This window comes from Pteronotus mesoamericanus, unplaced genomic scaffold, assembly GCF_021234165.1.
Source record: "Pteronotus mesoamericanus isolate MK-2021 breed Mesoamerican mustached bat unplaced genomic scaffold, CSHL_Meso_final contig_27, whole genome shotgun sequence".
Taxonomy (NCBI): domain Eukaryota; kingdom Metazoa; phylum Chordata; class Mammalia; order Chiroptera; family Mormoopidae; genus Pteronotus; species Pteronotus mesoamericanus.
Window position 1 is genome coordinate 22,527,641 of NW_026555115.1, and position 21,005 is coordinate 22,548,645.

At 41.5% G+C, this 21,005-nt stretch overlaps 1 protein-coding gene across 1 annotated transcript in view; it reads left to right on the forward strand.

The window, feature by feature from the left end:
• Nucleotides 1–18,983: 18,983 nt before the first annotated feature.
• The window catches only part of OSBPL11 (oxysterol binding protein like 11), an 84,566-nt gene continuing 82,544 nt past the window's right edge, over nt 18,984–21,005 (forward strand). The window contains exon 1 of the mRNA XM_054575172.1: nt 18,984–19,838. Coding sequence (XP_054431147.1) covers nt 19,642–19,838 — 197 coding nt within the window. The 5' untranslated portion in view covers nt 18,984–19,641. The remainder of the gene's footprint in view (nt 19,839–21,005) is intronic.

The window sequence follows — 21,005 nt, forward strand, 5'->3', positions numbered from 1 at the left end:
CGATGAGATATTAAGAATGAAAATATGTTATTTGTAAACTATTGGCCAAAAAGTCCTACCTCATTATGGGTTTTTCCATAAAATAAAAGACACATTTTTCATTTCCACCAATAACTTTATTGATTTGGATATTTTGAGTATATTGGCTACCTCCCACGTGGTATAACATTGATTGTTCTCAATTAATGTCTTGATTGATCACTATCAACTTCATTTGGCCTACCCAACCCTGGAGCATCATCCAGGGAGAAATCTCTATCATGAAACTTCGCAAACCACTTTTGGCACATTCACTCAGTCACAGCTTTCTTCATGCACTGCACACATCTTTTTTGGTGTTTCTGTTGCATTTTTACCTTCATTGAAATAATAAAGCATTATATGCCAACAATGTTGCATATTTTTTACCGTCTTCAATATTAAACTGGCTACACAAAAATTCACCAATTTTGATAAGTTTTTTTAAAAATGCACGCTGCTGTAACAATACAATTTAACAAAATTGTTTCAAATAAAGTTAGAGACAACTGAGAGCTACAAGAACCATCTTATGGAAAAGACCAAATGAACTTTTTGACCAACCCAATATAAAGCACTATACAAATGTTGTTACTGGTACTATTTCTTATTCAGCATTCCTATGAGCAAAAGGACTAGAAGGAAGTCCTTAGGCAATGAATCAAATTTCTGGTGCTGGTGGGGTTCTCTGCCCTTGTCTCCATCCCCCTCCTTGGCACAACCCTACTATTAGCTGCAGACCCAGCCAAGTAGGGAACAGGGGAGAACTGTGTCCCTGGCACCTGAAGTTGGAACACAGAGTGCCCTCTCTCCCTCTCTTACAAAATCAAGGCTGTACAGAGTTATTGGGAGTAAATGAACAGTGTACCAAGTGTGCCAGTTTGGCAACATTCAGGATTAGATAGACTGCTGTGGTCTGCCTTAAGAGCCTGATGACCCAAGGTAACCTCATTTCCGTGGGCACTGGCATTGTGAGTTTTAAATCACTGCTTTTATAATCCATAGCCTAGTCCAGAAGTAGGGATGGTTTGCACAGAACCAAATGCAACTGCATGAAATATGGTAGGTACTTCAGAAAAGAATACCAGGCTATGGCATTACTATAAACTGTGAGATATTACCCTGTGGGGAAATTCCTCTTCTTTTTCTTTTTTTAAATTTTCTTTTACTGTTGGGGAGACATCCATAGTTACCTATTGATTTGTCTCTAGGATTTCAAGGGGAAAAACAAAGGACCTCGTTAAGAGTATGAGAAAGACAAGACTCTGTGGATGCCATATGTAAGAATTAGCTTCCATAAAGGGCAAAAAGCAATATAAAGCCACCAAGAAAAGATGCAACTGAAAGGTGACAAGAAGGAAATTTTTATATGGCACCTGAGTTCAGGAAGGAAGCAGAAACCTGCCAGCTGATGAAAATCCTTTGTAAATATAGTTCTAGTCAACTTTCCAGTATGCCATCATTAGCAGAGCTTGGGTAAATTCTGCCTAGAAACATTTAGATCAGGTTTCTTCACCTGAAGTAATGCGAGAAGGTAACTAACATCAGATGTTACTTCATTGTCATTCCCTATAACTTTAGCAGGTAACTGTTAGTAAGCCACCTTTAATAGATTAGGGAACTGATTCTTAGGGATGATTTGTAGTTTGCCCAAGGTCATGCAATTATAAAATGGTGGAAACAGGATGGTCTGACTTAAGTCCAAGGTCACTCAACCACGCCATGTCGTCTCCATGAGGCAGCTTAATGAAAAAGCCACATTACTGAACCTCCAAAAGGCAGACAGGAAAAGAATCAGGTAGTTTGGAAAGAAGAATAAAACTGGGTTCTCATACATTTGGTAGGGAAGTTCAGATACCTTTAGCTGTCTGACAACTGATGGGTATTGTATCTGGGAGATGCTTCTCTTTCTGGTTTACTTATGTATGATATATATATATCATATATGTATATATATATATCATATGTATATGATATATATATATATAATCTCCTTTTCTATGTATTAGTGTAGAAAAAAGAAAGCTCCCTGCCCTGTGGGACTTTCCAGTGGAGCTGAGGGGCACCAATTGTACGTGCACTACAGATGCTGTACTAGAAGGAAGCGGGGCAGGGGAGGGGTCAATGCTTTCGTCAGCATCAGCAATTATTCCTAAGGCAAATGCATACACATATGCGGATAAGCACCCTACGGGAATTCATTTTCACTGTGGTTGGAAATTTTCATATTTCAAAAGTGTTCTGACAACAGGTTTCTACAATAGAGACTGCCATCCCCATGCCAGATTGGAGCAAAACCAAATAAGAGTTGGGTAGACTGAGTTTGGGCTCAAATCCTGAAATAATTGTGATTCCCAAAGACATAGGATATCTTAGCTGAAGTCTCCAAATGTGTTACAAGTGTTACAGGATATCTTACAAAGCTGAGGACCATAGATTGGCTTTATTAGTGTGAGCAGGGCCACCCTTAGGATGGTTTGCGCCGGAGCCTGGACATTTTTCCTGGGACCTCCCTTCCCCCAGCCCCACATTTTTATACATGTGAAAATGATTCAAATGGTTTAAACAGCCTATCACAAGCACCAGTAGCTAACAGACATAAGCGTGAGGAGAATCATACACTTGTTCATTAATTAATTCATTCATTCATTCAATGTCTAGCACCCAATAGGGTCTATGCTTCAGTGGGGAATGCAAGATGAACATACTTCTCAGCTCCCAGGAACACACTTTCTAGTGGGCAGGCAAGACGTGAACACACACAACTTCGGCAGTTGTGCTAAGAGCCCACAGGAGCTATGGGAACAGGCAGGCTTAGCTTTTCTGAAGGTAGAGAGGGACAGAGATGCTCAAATTTAATTTTGGAGAAGGAGGAGGAAGGTACTGAGAGCAGAGAGCAGAGTAAGTGCAAAGGCATGTAGTTGTGAAAGAAACTGACGGATTCGGAGGATGGAGACAAGTCCTGTGTGGCTGGAAGGCAGAGGACAGGAGCTGAGGCTGCAGAGGAGGGCAGGACACATGGCGACGGCTGTTACACACTGTGAAGAGTTTGGACTGTGATGCAGATAGATGATGAGGGGAAAAAACACAAGAAAGCTTTGAACCTAGAAGTGCCACAACCATATTCGCATACTAATAGATCACTGAGAAACTCGTGGGAAGGATTATAAAAGGCAAGGACACAGGTTGGGGAATGACTGAGAAGGTGACAGAGGTGGCTTCATGCAAGTAATAGGAAAACATTTTTATTATCAAAAACTTTAATAACACAGAAGCTATTACAGGAACAACACATTATCATGCTAATGGATATTTAGGTGATTTCCAATTATTTTATGATAAACTGTGAACATGCTTGTACAGATGTTTGATAAATTTCTTATGAAAAATATTATTTTGTAAAATGGTCTTTAAAAAACTAGATGACCACCTTTTTTTCCCTGAGTCAAGAGCATTTTTTTTTTCATTTGTAGATTCTATTCAACATTATTTTGTGTTAGTTTCAGGTATACTACATAGTGGTTAGACAATCATATACTTACAATGTATCTCCTGCCCTGATAATTCTAGTACCCACCGGGCACCATAAATAGTTATTACAATATTATTGGCTACATTCCCTATGCTGTCTGGAATTTATTAAGATGCATTATTTTCATTTTAATCATTGCCTGAAAACACTTTGTGTGGTATTAATGGAGTGGTGGGTTTTCCACCAAGTGATTAAATGAGGTTCGACATATATTTTTTCATCCAAAGGTTGTATATCACATTGTTTTCTAATAGAAAAATGTTAATATGGCTTTTTGTATTGCTAAAAATAGTTTTGAGATTAAGGAAAAATAAGTAACTCTTGTACAGTTCAATCTATTAAATCTGTATTGGCAATAGGTACAATGGCATTTGCTATGGTTATAAAATACTTCCTCTGGATTATAATAATCATTTATCCAATTCCTATTGCTTGTAAAGTAAAGTTTTACCAGTTTATTTTTTTTTTTTAAAAGACTAGATGCCCATCTTCTTGGCACAATTAAATACATTTTTCTGGGGGTTTAAGATAACTCTTTAAGATTACTTTGGAACCAGTTAACATTAGACAAATGTGACTGAGACCAAGACTAGAAAGAATGTACTCAGAATCCAGTCTGAGATGAAGAAGAATTCTCAGAGCTCTTGTTCTGGCCTGAATGTTTGTTTCCCAACAACATTCATATGTCAAAATCCTAACCCTTAGTAGGACGGTATTTGAAGGTTGGGTCTTTGGGAGGTGCTTTAGAACATGAGGATGGAACCCTTGTGAATGGGATTAGTGCCCTTATAAAAGGGACCTCAGAGGTGTTTCTCGAGCCTTCCACCATGAAAGAACGCAGCAAGAAAGAGGCCATTGTGTGAACCAGGAATTGGGTCCTCTCCAGGCAGTGAATCTGCCAGTGCCCTGACCCAGGACTTCCAGCCTCCAGAACTATGAGAAATAGATATTTGTGTTTAAGGGACCGGTGTCTTTGTTATAGCAGCTCAGAAGGACTAAGAGAGCTCTCACGTATGTACTCTTGGAAAGAAAAGATGAACATGATAGAAATGTAATACATTTCCCTAGGAAGGTATAGACCGAAAGAGGAAACTGGTGACAAAGGGGAAAGATCAGGCTGAGAGGAAGAGGCTGAGAGGAAGAGAGCAATGCAGTACATGAAACTGGCGGTGCAGGTCATGCAGGAGGTGCTGTCCCAAAACACAACCACTTTTGCTGTCACTTTTGGTCCTAGAAGGTCCTCCGTGTCTGTGAGGCTTAAAACACGTATCTTCCTTCCACCTCTCCTTCTCTGCGGCAATCTCCTTACAAGTGGCCTGCCGATCCATGAGACAACTAAAAACTTTCCCAGGTCTGGGGTCAGATTTGTTTGGGGTCACACCTGCCTCAGGGTCTGTCCCAACACCATCGCTGACAGACTGGTGTGACTCCTCTGCCTAAAGCTCTGCAGGGAGCAGGAATTCCCTGTATCTTTCCTGTAGACTGATTTCAGGATCTCCCCTGCTTCCATAGTTGGGAGATACCCTTATGTCTCCCATCTCAGCTAAGCTGGACTTTCTTTGTTCATGTTTTAGAGATAAAGATGAAGACAGGAAGTCAGTTGTGACCTTAGAGTTACCACGTCACAGAAGGATGGAACTCAAGACAGGCAGAGAAATTTTTGAGCACTGGACTGGACCAGAACTGTCCGCAGGTTAGTATGTGCATTTAGTAATGGCTAGTTCCCTTAACTAGTCACATAACAAAAACATTTTCTTACTTTAGCGAACAGAATATTCCTAAGAAGTTTCTATAAGTCGTAGTGCTGGGCGCATCGTTGACATTGGCACAGGAGGGGAGATGACTCAAACCTCCTTGCCCTGCAACCAAGTAGCACTTAGATATGAACTATCTTCCTTGCTGTGAATGCTTGAAACAAATGCCTTTCTCCTTGGCCTCATTACGGAAGGAACATGGCTGGAGGGACTGTAATAGTCATGTGGCCCAAATCTCCTGCCAGAGCTGCCTTAAGGGCAGTCTGTGCCAACTCTAACAACATTTCTGGGAAGGAGAATCCACAGCGGCTGAGGAGAACTGTTTCAAATGACTAACAGCCCATACTTAAAGAAACTGTCATTTTTTCCAGGCTGTAGGAGAGCAAAATAAGAAAGAGGATGGCATACTCATAGCAGATTCAGCCAAAGAGGTTTCAATCCACCTACTGCTCGTTTCTTATTTGGATCGTGGGTAGGTTACTCTAAAGCCCTCCCTTCTTGCATCCCTTTTCTCTCTGTTTGATGGGGAAGAGAAGAGCCCAGTCCTCTTGACTGTGTTTCGGTTGCATGTTATTCATGTCTCCAAATAGATTGGGAGATCTAGGATGCTGGATATCACACTGTTTCAGCTCAACCACTAACTTGGGCGATTACTTAAAATTAGGGCTGCTAGACCATAGGGTAGGTAAATACTGTAGCCACAGGATTTCAACCAAATCTCTTACAACATCCTTTCAAATAAGGTGAAGAAATACAAGCTGGGTGAAAATGGAGACAATGTATCACACCAAAGAGTTCTGTTTGATTGGATCCATGTGAATCCAGGGGAAAGACTCAGGCTCCGCCCTGGTGAACATTTTGCCCATGATCTGGATGAATACAGGTGACCGCCTGATGAATCTGCAACCTGTATGAAGCCAGGGGAGGCAGCGAACAGAGAGGATGTCAGAATCAAAATCCAGAGAGAGCTCATCAGGCTGCAGCAATGAAGATTTGGCAAGACATAAGTTACCAGGAGAAAAGCCCAGTACCCTTTTCACAGTACACATGTAAAGGATTTAAGACAGGTTAACGTGCATAGGCAGAGAGATTTGCGAAGATGACTAATGGCTGTATTTTTAGAAGCAAAATGTCATGAGTAAGGGAGCTAATTGATCTGATCTACTTTATAAAGGTCTGGCCACCTCTTCAAGTTTGTTTCTTCCTATTCTAGGCATGTCCTGTGAGATAACAAATATAAGAGGATGTACAGGACAATAAGGACACTTCACATCATGACTTAAAAGGAATTGACTATTTTGTTTAGAATTGAAGATTTTTTATCTATAAGAAAAATATTTATGGTGACATGATCTCTGTCTTGAAATAGGTGGAACTCTTGTTAGATAGCAGCTAGGAATAAGCAGCTGGAGGGGAAATAAAGCAGGGCCCTTGCCATTATGATCTAACAAAGAACTTAAAATAGGAGGCCGGAAGCAAAAGGGAGACATGGCCCAACAATTAACATAGCGGTCCCGAGCCGGGTCTGATAAGTTTGCCAGGTGTTCCAAGCATCACAAGCAAAGACAGAGCAGGAGAAAGGGAGTCCTTTAAACTCTGTACTGTAACAACTTCACTAACTAAGACGAAAGAGCCTTTACTAGCTGAGAAAGAAAGCCTTTTCCCAAGGTTTAGAAGGGGGAGAAGGAGGGGTACCTAAAAGCTCACTAAGGTACATAACCCCTGAACCCCAGCAGTTGGCTCACTCAGATTAGCTGAATGCCAACTTGAACCCTTGGCTCAAGTGTGTAGAAAAAATGTACTAACAACTTTATTTCCTCTGTACGTGGGACATTTACACTAGCTGGGTGCCTGCCTACACTTTCGTGTTTGTGTGCTTCATAAATAAACTTGCTATCTCATGTCCATTATACATGTTGTCTCTCATTTGAATTCATCTCTTGAAAGCAAGAAAAGAAATGAGGAACAAGCTTGGGGTGGGGCTCCCTAACTCAGGTGTCCCTGGTAACACTCAGACATGTAAATGTGGAATGAACTTGGGCTTTTTGGCAGGCACATTTTGAAAGGAAGGCACCCCTCAGAGAATGATAGAACAGATGACACCCAAAGCCCCTTCCAAGGTCAGGTAAGCTGTGACCTTGTCCCTTTGGCATGTCACAGGACCCCTCCGTGTCTTATTTCCTCATCTATATAATGATCTCTAAGCAGAACCCTGATCGTTAAGCTCTTTTTCTGCTCTGATAGTCTGTGTTTCTGGATCTCTCTCTCTCTCTCTCTTGTTTTTTGTTTTGTTTTGTTTTTGTTTTTTTTACTTTTTTCCACATGGTTTGGTACAGATGGCCATTAATACATACTTGTTTCCCAGGCTGCCTGGTTCCATGAAACGAGAGGAATGGAAAGAGTGTGTGTTGCTCTAGAAGAAGCTACATGAGGATGGAGGAGCTGCTGTTCTGGGTTGAACTATGTGTGTCCAAAATTTATATGTTGAAATCCCAGCCCCCAGTACCTCATAATGTAACTGTATTTGGATATAGGGTCTTTAAAGAAGTAATTAAGTTAAAATCAGTCATGTGAGTGGGCCTAATCTAATATGAACGGTGTCCCTATAAGAAGAGGAAATTAGGACACAGACAGGTCCATGAAGACACAGGGAGAAGATGGCCATCTATTGAAGAGCAGCCAAAGAGAGAGGTCTCAGAAGAAACCACCCCTACTGATACTTTGATCTCAGACTTCTAGCCTCCAGAATTGGGAGAAAATAAATTTCTATTATGTAAACTACCCAGTTTGTGGTAGTTTGTTATGGTAGCCCTAGCAAACTAATACACCCACTATTTTCTCTCCTCTTGTGTTCCCACGTAGGGCTGGGAAAATAGGAATAAAATGGCTTTGGTTACGAAAAACTCTTACCAAAATTGCCAAGCTATAAGGACTCTGCTGAGATTTACACGTGGACTTTATCAGTTCTGCTCAGAAACATGAAGCCTTTACTCTGGCTGCAGAGTCTTGCAATTAGAACAGGCTCTAGACCAGAGATTCCCAAACTGGTGACCTATGGGCTGAATCTGGTCACAAACTTGCTTTGTTTTGGTTCTCACATATTAAACTTTTGTGGGGAGAAACATTTAAAACTTAAGGGCAATCACATTTAATCCCAAATTTCTGGCTTCTCTTAGGAAATCAAGATTTGGCTTCACTGGGCCTTCCTAACCATAGTGTGTTGGAGTGAAGTAGTGGTCCTCTCTTTAGGCTGGGCAGGCACCCTCCATTTCCCACCTGGCCCACTGCATTCATTTACCTGACCTTGCTCAGCATTTGCCTGACTTCTGTCAACTAAAAGGGCCAAAAATCTGTTACACTCCACACTGCAAGGGTCATCACAGAGTTTCTCCTCAACAGCAACACAATAAAAACATGATATATTCTTTGCTTTTTGTTAAACTAGCAAAGTCTATACCACATTTGGCTCTTTAGATCTAGATGAAAAGTTGAACAGGAGCCCCGACCCCTCGGACTCAGCTGGCTGGAGTGTTGTCCCGTAACCAAAAGGTTGTGGGCTTGATTCCTTCTTGGGCACGTATCTCGGTTTCAGTTTTGGTTCCCTCTCCAGACACTTATGATCCCCAGTCCAGGAGCGTATGGGAGGCAACAAATTGATGCTTCTCTTCATATCAATGTTTCTCTCTCCCTTCCTCCCTCTCCCTAAAAAAAGCAATGGAAGCTGAACAGGAAACTTGGAGCATGCTGCCGTAAGAAAGGATGACAGAAGCACAGAAAGCTCAGGCTTGGGGAAGACTGAAGAGAGCAGAGACTGACTTACCCTGGCCTCTCAGACTGATCAGATGCTCCAAATAATTATTGGATGAGCCAAAAAGTCCATATAGTTTTTTCTGTAAAATAAAAGACGCACTTTTTCATTTTCGCCAATAACTTTATTGACTTGGATATTTTGAGTATGTCGGCTATCTCCCGTGGTATAACATTGATTTTTCTCAGTTAATGGCTCCATTTGATCACTGTCAACTTCAACTGGTCTCCCCAAATGTGGAGCATTAGCCAGCAAGAAATCTCCCACACAAAGCTTTGCAAACCACTTGACATGTTCAATCAGTCACAGCACCTTCATACAGCACAAATCTTTTTATTTTTGCCTTTCAGTCACATTTTTGTCTTTATTGAAATAATATAAAGCATAATATGCCAAAATGTTGCATATTTTCTTCCACCTTTAATATTAAAACAGTAGCTTGGCCTCCCAAGGGTATTGCATTTGCAAAGAATAACTTAAATTGCCAAGAAAGATGAGGAAATTGTTGCCTCAAGCTCTCCAGGACTGAAAGCACACCTTGCATGGCTGAATGAGGATACTGTCTGTCTCTTAAGCTTTTTTGGAATGAACTGATACTATTGGGCTCTGGTCTGCACAAAATGCCTTCATCCATTCTCTTCCTAGAACACATGAGAAATTGGTTTAAGATCGGATCAGCTAAATTGTAAAACGTTTGGAATGGTTCAGAAAAGCTAAAACAGGTTTTGTTGCAGGTGAAAGATCTATAAACAACTATAATTCCTATAAAAAGAACATCTTATGATGAAGGCAAAATTGCCACAAAAGTTAGAAGGAAGGAGCAGTATGTCCCTTTATGCCATGTATTATGCAACTTCTCACAAGGCTGTATGGTACCATATGCTACTTAAAAAAAAAAAATCTTTAGGGAATGGTAGGAGGAGAAGAAAAGAACAACTAGGAGAGAATTGACATGTCCATTTATGGTCAAATTAGTCAGGAAATTAAGAAAGATAAACAGGTAGCATAAAGATCCATTACTTAACTCTTTTACAGTCATCAAGGAAAGAAGACTTCCTTGCTGGAAGTTTCTGTGCCTATCTGATGGCTTGTAAGACCTTGTAGTGGAGGTCATTTTACTTGAAATCCAGAAATGTGCATGGGAAAATATTTTCTTTTTTAATATATATTTTATTGATTATGCTATTCCAGTTTTTCCTCCTCTTTATTCTCCTCCACCCTTCACCCCTCTCCTTCCAGCAACCACCGCCCCCCCACCCCCTTAGTTCATGTCCATGGGTCATACATTTAACTTCTTTGGCTTCTCCATTTCTATACTATCCTTAACCTCCTCCTGCCTATTTTGTACCTACTATTTATGCTGCTTATTCCCTGTACCTTTTCCCCCATTCTCCCCTCTCCCCTTCCCCTCTGATCACCATTTCTATGATTCTGTTCCTGTTCTAGTTGTTTGCTTAGTTTGTTTTTCTTTTTCTTTTCTTTTTTTATTTTTTAGGTTCAGTTGCTGATTTTGTTGTGAGTTTGTTGTCATTTTAATGTTCATAGTTTTTAATCTTCTTTTCCTTAGATAAGGCCCTTTACACTTCATATAATAAGGGCTTGGTGATGAGGAACTCCTTTACCTTGACTTTATCTGGGAAGCACTTTATCTGCCCTTCCATTCTAAATGATAGTTTTGCTGGAAAGAGTCATCTTGGATGTAGGTCCTTGCCTTTCATGACTTTGAATACTTCTTTCCTGCCCCTTCTTGCCTGCAAGGTTTCTTTTGAGAAATCAGCTGATAGTCTTATGGGAACTCCTTTGTAGGTAACTGTCTCCTTTTCTCTTGCTGCTTTTAAGATTCTTTCTTTATCTTTAATCTTGGGTAATGTAATTATGATACACCTTGATGAGTTTCTCCATGGATCCAACTTCTTTGGGAATCTGAGTTTCCTGGACTTCCTGGAAGTCTATTTCCTTTGCCATATTGGGGAAGTTCTCCATTATTTTTTCAACTAAGTTTTCAATTCCTTGCTCTTCATCTTCTCCTTCTGGCACCCCTATGATTTGGATGTTGGAATGTTTAAAGTTTTCCCGGAGGTTCCTAAGCCTCTCCTCATTTTTTTGAATTCTTGTTTCTTCATTCTGTTCTGGTTGAATGTTTCTCTCTTCCTTCTGCTCCCAATCATTGATTTGAGTCCCCGTTTCCTTCCCTTTAGTGTTGATTCCCTGTCTATTTTTCTTTATTTCACTTTGCATAGCCTTCACTTTTTCCTCCATTTTGCAACCATACTCAACCAATTCAATAAGCATCCAGATTACCAATGTTTTAAACTGTGCATCTGGTAGGCTGCCTGTCTGTTCATTGCTTAGTTATATTTTTGGAGCTTTGATCTGTTTTTTCATTTGGGCCATATTTCTTTGTCTCAGTGCATCTGTTACATGGGAGGGGCAGAGCTGTATTTGCCAGGGTGGGGCAACCCAGGTTGCTGCTCTGCGGTGCTGTATGTGGGGGAGGGGTCCAAGAGGGAACAATGCCACTTGCTCAGCTCTCGGCAGGCTTTCAGTCACTTTCCCCACTACCCATAAACAAATTGGGTCCTTCTGGTGCTGATTCCCTGGTGGAGTGGGTTTGAGTACACTCTAGAACCTCATGGGTGCCTCCAACGTACTCTCCTATGAGGCTGGGAGTTTCTCCTGCTGCCGCAACCCCCACAGGTTTTTACCTCCAGAGTTTTTGAGGCTTTCTTTTCCTGCACTGGAACCCTGGGTTGCCCGGTCTGTCTCGTTCCCTAGCTGTTCCTGCTGGTTTATTTGCACGCAAATGTGGGACCACCCGGTTCTCCAGCTACTGTCTTGCCATGTATCTGCTCTGCCCCAGCTGCCCATCTCTGCCCCTCCTACTGGCCTGGATGAATGTTTCTTCTTTAGCTCCTTGGTTGTCGGACTTGCATATAGTTCGATTTTCTGGCAGTCTCGTTATTTTTTGTCTTTTAATCAAGATACCTCTGGAAAACTGCATTTCATTTGGGAGACAAAGCTGGATTCTCCCACAGAAATATGTCAAATGTCTTCAGAAATATGCTGGTCGGTGTGTCTTCAGAGATGTCCAGTGGAAGCATGTCCTCGCCAAACACAACATTTTCTTGGCAAATATAATAACAATGGCCAACAGTTGCTGAGAACTTACTATGCCATGTGTCAGACATGGGTTTAAGTGCTTTACAAGTATCAATTAATTGAAAGCTGACAACCACTCATACAGGGAGATGGTCTTATTCAGCTCCAGTTGCCACAAAAATAAACAAGAGAAATTTATTTTCTTATAATTATGGAGTCCAGAAACCCAAGATCACTGTGCCAGCATGGTTAGTTTCTGGTGAGAACTCTCTGGCTTATAGATGGTCTCCCTGTATCCTTACATGGTGGGAGTTGGGTTGAGGGGGCTAGTAAGAGAGTTCAATCTCTGGCCTATCTTCTGATAAGGGCACTAATCCCATCATTGAGGACACCTCATCTATAACTAACTCCCAAAGGCCCATCTCCAAATACAAGCACATTGAGGACTAGGGCTTCAACATAGAAATATTAGGAGAATGCAATTCAGTCCATATCAGACTATTATCATACTATTACTATTATTACCATTTTACAGATGAGTGAACAGGTACAAAGAGTTTAAGGAACTTGCCAAAGGTCACGTGCAGTGGAATCAGTACCCAAACATTATCAGTTTGACACCAGAGCTCATGTGCTTGACCACTATGCTATGCAGCTTCTCTCCATGTGGAAGGATGAACTGATCCATCATTAAGTGGGACTACTGGGAAAAGCACCTTAAGTTCTTTACAGAGACAAATGTACTCTTCTTGAAGGCTTTCAAAACATACACTTTAAAAATCTTCATTGTTCAAATGATATGCTCTCCTTTCTCCTTAGATATTGAATGAAATCGACTCAGACCCTATTATACAGCAGAAAAAGTTTTCACCTTAAAAAGAAAAACAAAATAAGACATGTATCCAAACAACTACCCTGGTTTCAATTCTGTGAGCATCATGTAACCTTCTGGAAATAATTTAGCCTGTTCTGTGGAGTGTCTGGCACAAAATGTGTTGACACTCAAACTTGAGTATCTTGGACTGAAGTTTTCATTATTAATTAACACCTGTCTTCACAGTGGCTATATCAGTCTGTTGTGCATTTTGGTTAGCATGAGTCAGTCCCCAAGTCTCATCACAACTGCGAGCAAAAACAAAATATTTTCTGGGTCTCTAAAACTGAAGCCCTTTCCACACTCCATGTTGTCCTCCTGTCTGGGTTGGCATGTCCCTCCGTTACACCTGCCTTTGCTGCAGTGAAGGCGCCTACTCACAAGGCTTCTTTTCCTTGATTGGAGTTTAAATAATCATGGATTAGAGTGGTTTACTTCTGTAGTTAGCTGACCTCATTCATTACATAGAGATCCTCATTTCACCCAGTGCTGAAATATAAAAAAGATAACTCTAAATCCTATACACTCTAGATATTACAGTAGACTATTACAACAGCTTCCACACCATTATTATTCAATATATAATGAAAGGTCTTTGGAGGTTACTAGGTTTCAAAGGAGCATGATCTACATCATGATCTGTAACACATGTAGAACAGACTGGGAGTGGAGAGGCCTATAAGAACATTATTGCACTATTGCAAATCCAACCTATTTGCAGCATGGTAGCTACCCTTACCCTGCTACCCCCATACAGTTTGTGTCATTTACTTCTCTGTATTCCCAATGCAGATACCCTAGCCCAAGGCGTTATCACCTCTCACTTCACATGGAATAGCCTCCTTAGTCTCCTTGCTTCCCTTTTTCTCTCACTAAAATCAACTCTCTTTGTGGCAGCTAGATAATTTATATTTTTTAAAAAATAGCTTTATTTTTATGTAATTCACCTATCATACATTCACCCATTTAAAGCACACAATGAAGCGGGTTCTAGTACATTCACAAGATTTTGTGACCATCACCACTACCTAATTTTAAAACATTTTCATCACCACTCAGAAAAACCCATACTTCTTTAGCAGTTATTCTCCATTTCTCCTTCCTCCTATCCCCTGGTAACCATGACTCTACTTTATGCCTCCATAGATTTTCCTTTCAGGACATTTCTCATAGATGGAATCACAGAACATGTGGCTTTTTGTGTTTTCTTCTTTCACTTTTCATTCCTTTTTATGGTCAAATAATATTCCATTGTACAGATATACCACATTTACATTTCCACCAGCAGTTTATGAGGGTTCCAGTTTCTCCACATCCCTCATCGACATTGATTTTTGTCTATTTTTTTTATTATAATCGTCCTAGTGGGTGTAAAGTGCTATCTCATGGTTTTAATCTGTATATCCTTGATGACTAAGGATGTTGAGAGTCTCTTAATGTATTTAATGTATTTATTGACCTTTTGTATATCTTCTTTGGAGAAATGTCTATGTAGCTTCTTTACCCATTTTTAGATGGGCTTAATTATCTTTTTTAAAATTGAAATTATTGGGTTGACATTGGTTAATAGGTTTAATTACCTTTTTAATAATGAGCTGTCAGGACTCTACATATTCTGGATATAAGTCTCTTATCAGATATATAGTTTGCAAACATTTTTTCTCCCATTCTATTGGTTGTTTTTTCACTTTCTTAATGGTATTGTTTGGAGTCAAACTTTTTTAATCTTCATGAAACCCGATCTATTTTTTCTGTTGTCACTTATACCTTTTGTCATTTTGATGTCATATCTAAGAAGTCTTTGCCTTTTTCCAGGTCATAAAGATTTACTCCTATGTTTTTCTTATAGTTTTGGCTCTTACATTTATGTCTTTGATCCATTTTGAGTTAAATTTGTATATGGTGTGAGGTAGGGGTCCAATTTCATTCTTTTGTATCTGGATATCCGGTTATCATAGCAACATTCATTGAAAAGACTATGGAGATATTTTAAAAATATAGATTGGATAACTACTCTCATCTGATTAAAACTTTCAGTGATTTTTCTATTGGACTTACAATAAAATACCAATTTATCTGTCTATGACTTCACTCTCATTTCATACCACTTTGTCTCTTGCTCACCATGCTTTAGGCCCCCAGTTGCCTTATTTCTCAGAAAAAAGTAAACATTGCTTTTCCCTTAGCCTTCTCATCTTTATCCATCCCTTACTTTAAACAACATCTCCCCATAGATATTTTTCCTTGACTATTCTTCTTAAGTAGGTTTCCATCCATCCCATTTATTTGTTATATGATCCCCTTTTATTTTCTTTATAGCCTTAATTATCTGTATATTTGTATTTATTGTGCTGCTTTATTTTCTTTTTTTACTTTGAGTAATACTTCTTTGCATCTACCATACTGTTTTGTATATGCTATACATTTGATTCACAACTCAAGTTGTTAGAAATGAGGATTTACAATTAGAGGGGACATTAGAAATCACCTAGTCAACCACTGTTTTTTTTTTTAAAGATTTATTTTTAGGACTTCTGGTCAAGATAGAGGTGTAGGTAAATGTGGCTCGTCTCCTCGAACAACCACAGCAAAATTACAGCTAAACTGCAGAATAAATATTACTCAGAACTGTCAAGTAATTGAGCTGTATAGAAGTCTGACAACTAAGGAATTAGAGAAACCACATTCACGTAGATGGGTAGGAGGGATGGAGGGGCAGAGACGTGGAGACATGGAACCAGCTGCTCTCAAACCCATGTGTGGTAGATATAAAACAGAGGGATATATTGGGAACGAAGGATTCCAGTCCCACACCAGACCACCCAGCCCAGGGTTCCACTGCCAGGAAGATTAAGTCCCCATAACTTCCAGCTGTAAAAACCAGTAGGGGTTGGGTCAGCCGAAGACACCATGGGATTCTCAGGCCTCTCCTCTTAAAGGGCCTCACACTGCACATGGACTTATTCAACTCATTTCCTCTGGGGGCCAGCACTGCAGTAGCACCTTAAGGGGCACCAGTGGCATATGGGGAAGAACTGAAATGTCTGGCATCAGGGTGAGAGCTGAGGGACAGCTTCATCTCAGACAGAACTGCGACAGCAGCCATTGTACCTTTTCTGAGCCCTTGCCCACACAGAGCCACAGTGACGGGGCACCTTATCTGAATCTCCATCAACCTGGCTCACTTGGTAAGTCCCACCCTGACGATTATCTAAGGTCTACTCCATCCAACTTAAGGGCCACCCAAGCTGGTAACAGGAGATTTTCCATATGAAGGGCTGAGCTAGGCACTTGCTTCAGATCTTCCTAAATGCACTCAAATAAGCAACAGGTGAACCCAGCCCCCATACCTTTCACTGAGTGGTTGCAGGCCTGGCACTAGCAGCAGCCACCTGCAGATTGCTTTATAGCTTACACCAAGGGGCCCCAGACAGAATGCAGGGGAAGACTGACCTTGGCCTACACCACCCAGGAAATCCCACAGCCTGTGCACCCAGTTACAGACCACATGGAGCACCACCCAGACCACCTCCACAAGCCACAGAGGGAGGTGGTTGCTGGCTCGGGGTCACAGCCAGTACTACCAGCTTTCTGGACTGGCCCTCCCATTGACCTGCTGACAGCAATCAAGTCTCATCTGCAAGAGGAGTAAGTACTCAGCCCACACAGAGGGCACACCTCAAGTACACAGCTTGGGAGATATGGGAGGCTGTGCCACTGGACACTATAGGACACCTACTACATTAGGCCATGCTACTAAGACACGGAGTCAAAGCAGCTCTACCTAATACATAGGAACAAACACAGGAAGGCTTCCAAAATGAGGGGACAAAGACACATAGCCCAAATGAAGGAACAGATCAAAACTCCTGGAAAAGAACTAAATGAAATGGAGGTAAGCAATCCATCAGATGCAGAACTAAAAAAGGCTGGTTATAAGGATGCTCAAGGAACTCAGTGGGTACTTGAACAGCATAAAAATGATCCAGTCAGAAAGGAAGGAGACAGTAATTGAAATAAAGGACAAATTACAGGGAATCAACTGAGAAGCAGATGAAGCCAAGAATCAAATCAATGATCTAAAACATAAGGAAGAAAAAGACATCCAATCAGTACAGCAAGAAGAAAAAAGAATCTAAAAAGTTGAGGATAGTATAAGAAGAGCCTGTGGCACAACTTCAAACGCTGCAACATTTGCATCACAGGGGTGCCAGAAGAAGACAAAGAGCAAGAAATTAGAAACCTATTTGAAAAAAATAATGAAAGAAAACTCCCCTAATTTTGATGAAGGAAATAGACATACAAGTCCAGGAAGCACAGAGTTCCAAATAAGATAAACACAAACAGTTCCACATCAAGACACATCATAATTAAAGTACCAAAGGTTAAATAAAGATAAAGAGAAAATCTTAAAAGCAGCAAGAGAAAAGAAGTTAGTTACCTGCAAAGGAGTTCCTATAACACTGTCAGCTGATTTCTCAAAAGAAACTTTGTAGACTAGAAGGGATTGACAAGAAATATTCAAAGTCATGAAAAGCAGGGACCCACAGACAAGATTGCTCTACCCAGCACAGCTATCATTTAAAATTGAAGGACAGATAAAAAGCTTCCCAAACAAGAAAAAACCGAAGGAGTTCATTGTCACCAAACCATTATTATATGAAATATTAAAGGGCCTCATTTAAGAAAAAGAAAATCAAAACTATGAACATTAAAATGGCAATAAATACATAACTATCAACAACTGAATCTAAAAAACAAATTAAGCAAACAAGCAGAACAGAAACAGAATCATAGATATGGAAAACACTGGGATGGTGTCCATTTGGGAGGGGATTTTTGGGGAATTGGGGAAGAGGTGAAGGGATTAAGAAGCACAAATTGGTAGTTACAGAATAGGCAGGGGGATGTTAAGACCAAGTATAGGAAATGGAAAAGCCAAAGAACTTATATGCATGGCACATGGACATGAACAAAGAAAGGTGGCTCACTGGAGGGGCTCAGGGTGCTGGATGGAAGGGGGCAAAGGAGGAAAAATGGGGACTACTGTAACAGCACAATCAATAAAAAATGGTATACAATGTAAAAAGAAAAAGATTTTATTTATTTTTAGAGAGAGGGGAAGGGAGGGAGAAAGAGGCAGAAAAACACCAATGTGAGAGAGGAACAGCCTTCAGTTGCCTCTCCTATACACCTGGACTGAACGCAACCCAGGTATGTGAACTGACCAAGAGTCTAATGGATGGCCTTTTGCTTTGGCAGTAAGCTGCCCAACCAGCTGAACCACACAGGTTAGGGCTCAACTACCATTATTTTATAGAAGCAAAAACCAATGTCTAAAGAGGATGGATGAAAGATTTGTCTGGGGTCAGAAAGCATACCTAACTTTCATTCTGAGAGCTCTAATATTCACAACAGTTACTTTTTAATTTATAGCACATTTGCCTTGTTTTGGTGTCATGCGTTTGTTGCAAAATTACTAGCATGAGGGTTTTTTGTTTTGCAATTTCTGATACAAATGACATTATTTCTCTAACCTTTCTTCCTAAAATACCTGCAATGAACCCTCGAATGGCAGGGCAGAGCCTGGTCTGGAAGGCCGTAAGTCACCTAACAAGGGCACTATCTCCAACCACTCCTTTGTTTCTCCGTCCCTGGCAGACCCACCACCTCCTCCCTCCCTCTCTCAGCCGCACCCTCCGTGGCGCTTTTTCCCCACCAGCCACCCCCAACCACCCCTCCGAAGCTCCGCCCCCACCAGCACCGTGTGCCCTGCTCCAAGATGGCGCCAGGAGCTTCTCCCTAGAGGAAGTGAGCGCACGCTACTCCGGAAGGGAAGGCGGGGGGGGGTGACCCTCCGTAGGGTTGTGGGTGGGGCGGTGGCTGTGGCTGTGGTATTCACATTGGGGGCTGGAGAGAGGAAGAGGAACTCGCTTATCCCTACGAATCCAGTCGAAGGCCCACGACCAGGGGCGTTGGAGGAGGTCGGCCCCAGCGGCTGGTTTCTGTCCAAGGGAGAGGCGGCCCTGGGAGCCGGCGTCCCGCCCCCAGAGGCCTCCACCCCGGACCCTCCTCCTGAGCAGCGCGTGGGCGGCCCCAGCTCTGTCTCCTGCGGCGGGAACAGCAGAGCGGGCTGGACCGGACCCTCTTCTGAGGACCCGCTGGAGAAGAGGAATCGCGGCGGGTTAGTCTGCCAGCGCAGAGGTCAGGCCGCTGGTCCCCGTCCGTGGTTCTCCGTCCTTCGTCCAGCCCTCTTGGCAAGAGTCCCCAGCCTCCGCGAGTTGCTTCTGCTTCTCCGAGTATGCCAGCAAATCTGACAGGGTGAATTTTCTTTCTAGCTTTGCCGAGAAGAAGATATATGTTTAAAGGATCGCTGTCCTTGTCGCTACCCGTGTCCTCTAAAAGTTCTCCCTCATTGGGAAAGCTTGCATTCCTTCCCTGGACCAATTGATGAGTGCCTCCATATGATTTAGCTCGTGGGATCACCTTTAGATCAGATCTTAAAAATTATCACCCACGAAACGGCAGAGTTGTTCTATCCGCCCAAGAAGGGCAAATGGACTTTGGAGTTAAGATGCAGGGTGGTGAACCAGTGTCAACCATGAAAGTCTCAGAGAGCGAAGGAAAGCTGGAGGGCCTGGCCACAGCGGTGACCCCGAACAAGAACAGCAGCAACAGCAGTTGTGGGGGTGGAATCAGTAGCAGCAGCAGCGGCAGCAGCCGCGGAGGCAGTGCAAAAGGCTGGCAGTACAGGTATGGCCCTTTCTCCAAGCTGATTTCCTGAGGTAGAGGTGGGGCTGTGTATGTTGGAGTCTGCGTCCCTGCAGCTATTGAATGGTAAAGTTTATTATCCACCGACTTCCAGAAGCAACTAGTTTCATTTGGGCCTGGGATCACAACTTTCATTAGCAAGATTTCATTCATTCATTCGTCCGCTCAACAGGTATTTATTGAGGCCTGTTGGAAAATACGTAAATGTATTCTTGAACTTCCTCTGCAACCCTAGAGTTACTCCTTCCTCTGATTTAATTCTGTACTCACTTCTGTTTTTGTTTGTGTTGCAATTTGTTTACAAGACTGCCGCCTCTGCTTGATTGTGAGGGCAGGGACTGTTTAACTCAGCCCTCTCCGGAAGCCAGCATCTAGGTGCTCAAAACGTGTTTGTCGCGTGCTCGAACGAAGTGATTGACTCAGAAAGAATCTTGCCCTGGTGGTATTTGAGACTTAAAAGGGGAGGTGTATATAGGTAGTTTAAATACAAAGGCAGAGGTCCCTAGAGTTGATCAGACCACTTGAAAGCTCTCTGTCTTGATGAGGAGTTCTACATTTGTTAATTTTCATTAATACGAATGAAAAACAAGGAACTGGAAGAAAGTCCTGGAGAAGCAACAGTAGTTTTGTTATGTAAAGTGCAGAGGGATATACCCTTCCAGAATCTTAAGAATGAATAAAATTAGGCTATCCCATGGCATAGAACTACAGGGCTGAAGTCTTAAATTTGCCTGATTATAGTCCTTTTCAACCCTTGTGCTGCTTGCAGTTGTGAAATTTGTGGAAACTTAAGAGAGATTAAAGCCAAGATTTTGTCAAGGATATACATTTACCATGAATAATATCTATATATGTGAGCTATGCATGACTATATTAACATACAGGAAAGTGTAGGTTATAACTTACTGGTAAATGATCGTATGACATGAAAGTATATTTAGTTACTGTGAGGTGTCTAGGCTCACTTTGGAATCAGCATGACGCATTTTTGCATGTGATTTAAGACTAAACATATAAAATTACTTGGCAGGGATATTTTATATGTCTGAAGAAAGCAAGATAAAGTAATATTCCATGTAGTCAGAGGTCAATTTTCTGACATCCTCAACTCTTTGAAACCCAGTCTCAACTGAATGGAGAAGTGAAACA